General features: G+C 43.2%; 1 protein-coding gene across 1 annotated transcript; it reads left to right on the top strand.

The window, feature by feature from the left end:
• The first annotated feature begins 351 nt into the window (after positions 1-351).
• LOC101592377 (short transmembrane mitochondrial protein 1-like) lies at positions 352-745 on the top strand. The gene has a single exon (XM_012513886.2). It carries the CDS (start codon positions 352-354, stop codon positions 493-495), a length of 144 nt encoding a protein of 47 aa, XP_012369340.1. The 3' UTR covers positions 496-745.
• Positions 746-960: the final 215 nt, after the last annotated feature.

The following is a 960-nucleotide window of genomic DNA, read 5'->3' as shown; positions in this document are numbered from 1 at the left end:
CAGCAAAGATCCAGTGGTGTGCAAGCCAAAAGACCGCTCCCCAAAAGCCAAATCTGATAGAACCTTGAAATTGGGCTTTCCAGCCTCCAAAACCAAGAAAATAAACTTCTGTTGTCTAAGCCACAGGCCTGCAGTACGGTATTTTGTTATAGCACCCTGAACAGACAGATGTAGAGTTAGACTTCATGTTCCTCCTAGCTACCAAAAAAATTGGGTTTTGTTTTATTGATATTATATTTGCTTTGCTTTTTTCCCAATTCTGAGATCTCAGAAAGAAAGAAAGGAGGCTGGGCGAGCGACTCGCGTAGCTGTGGCGGCCCAGGCGCCCTTCCGGTTCTCCCCATCGACAACATGCTCCAGTTCCTGCTTGGATTTACTTTTGGAAACGTGGTAGGAATGTACCTGGCTCAGAACTATGACATACCAAGCCTGGCTAAAAAACTTGAAGAGATTAAAAAGGACCTCGAAGCCAAGAAGAAACCCCCTAGCTCCTGAGGCTGCTGCAAGCACTGCGTTCTCTACACACTGCTCTCCTGCCTGCGGTGGCCTCCCTGGCCTTCTGTTCCCAAATTTTTCTGTGTGCCGTCTCCAGTGTCAGCGATTTTCCTCTTTGCTAGACTACATGGCCTCAGTGTGAAAATGGGGTCCCGAGTCAGGAACTATTCTTCACAATTTCAGCTCCTCATGTCTTCCCATGTCTTTTTTCCAGCTCTTTGGGAGGCTCAAAGACTGAAATTATGGTGCTAGGCTGGCAGATTCAACCTTTGTTTAGTAGTTTCCTCTCATTTTTGGGATTCCTATTTCTTGTCAAAAGAAAAATTGCGATGTTTGTATAGTTGATCAGATACAAATAATGTTGAATTCACAGTTTAGTGATTATAATGGGTGCTTGTTAAACATTTGTTACTAAACTTTTTGTTTTGAACTATTAAAATTAATATCTAGAACCCAGTTTCTAGT

The sequence above is a fragment of the Octodon degus genome, unplaced genomic scaffold (genome assembly GCF_000260255.1).
Source record: "Octodon degus isolate 3935 unplaced genomic scaffold, OctDeg1.0 scaffold00019, whole genome shotgun sequence".
Classification (NCBI taxonomy): Eukaryota; Metazoa; Chordata; class Mammalia; order Rodentia; family Octodontidae; genus Octodon; species Octodon degus.
Note: the sequence above shows the minus strand (reverse complement) of the source record. Positions and strands in the feature narration are given on the sequence as shown.

What these genes read in the sequence shown, in the direction of transcription:
- LOC101592377 (XM_012513886.2), top strand. Translation starts at nt 352, where the DNA reads ATGCTCCAGTTCCTGCTTGGATTTACTTTTGGAAACGTGGTAGGAATG.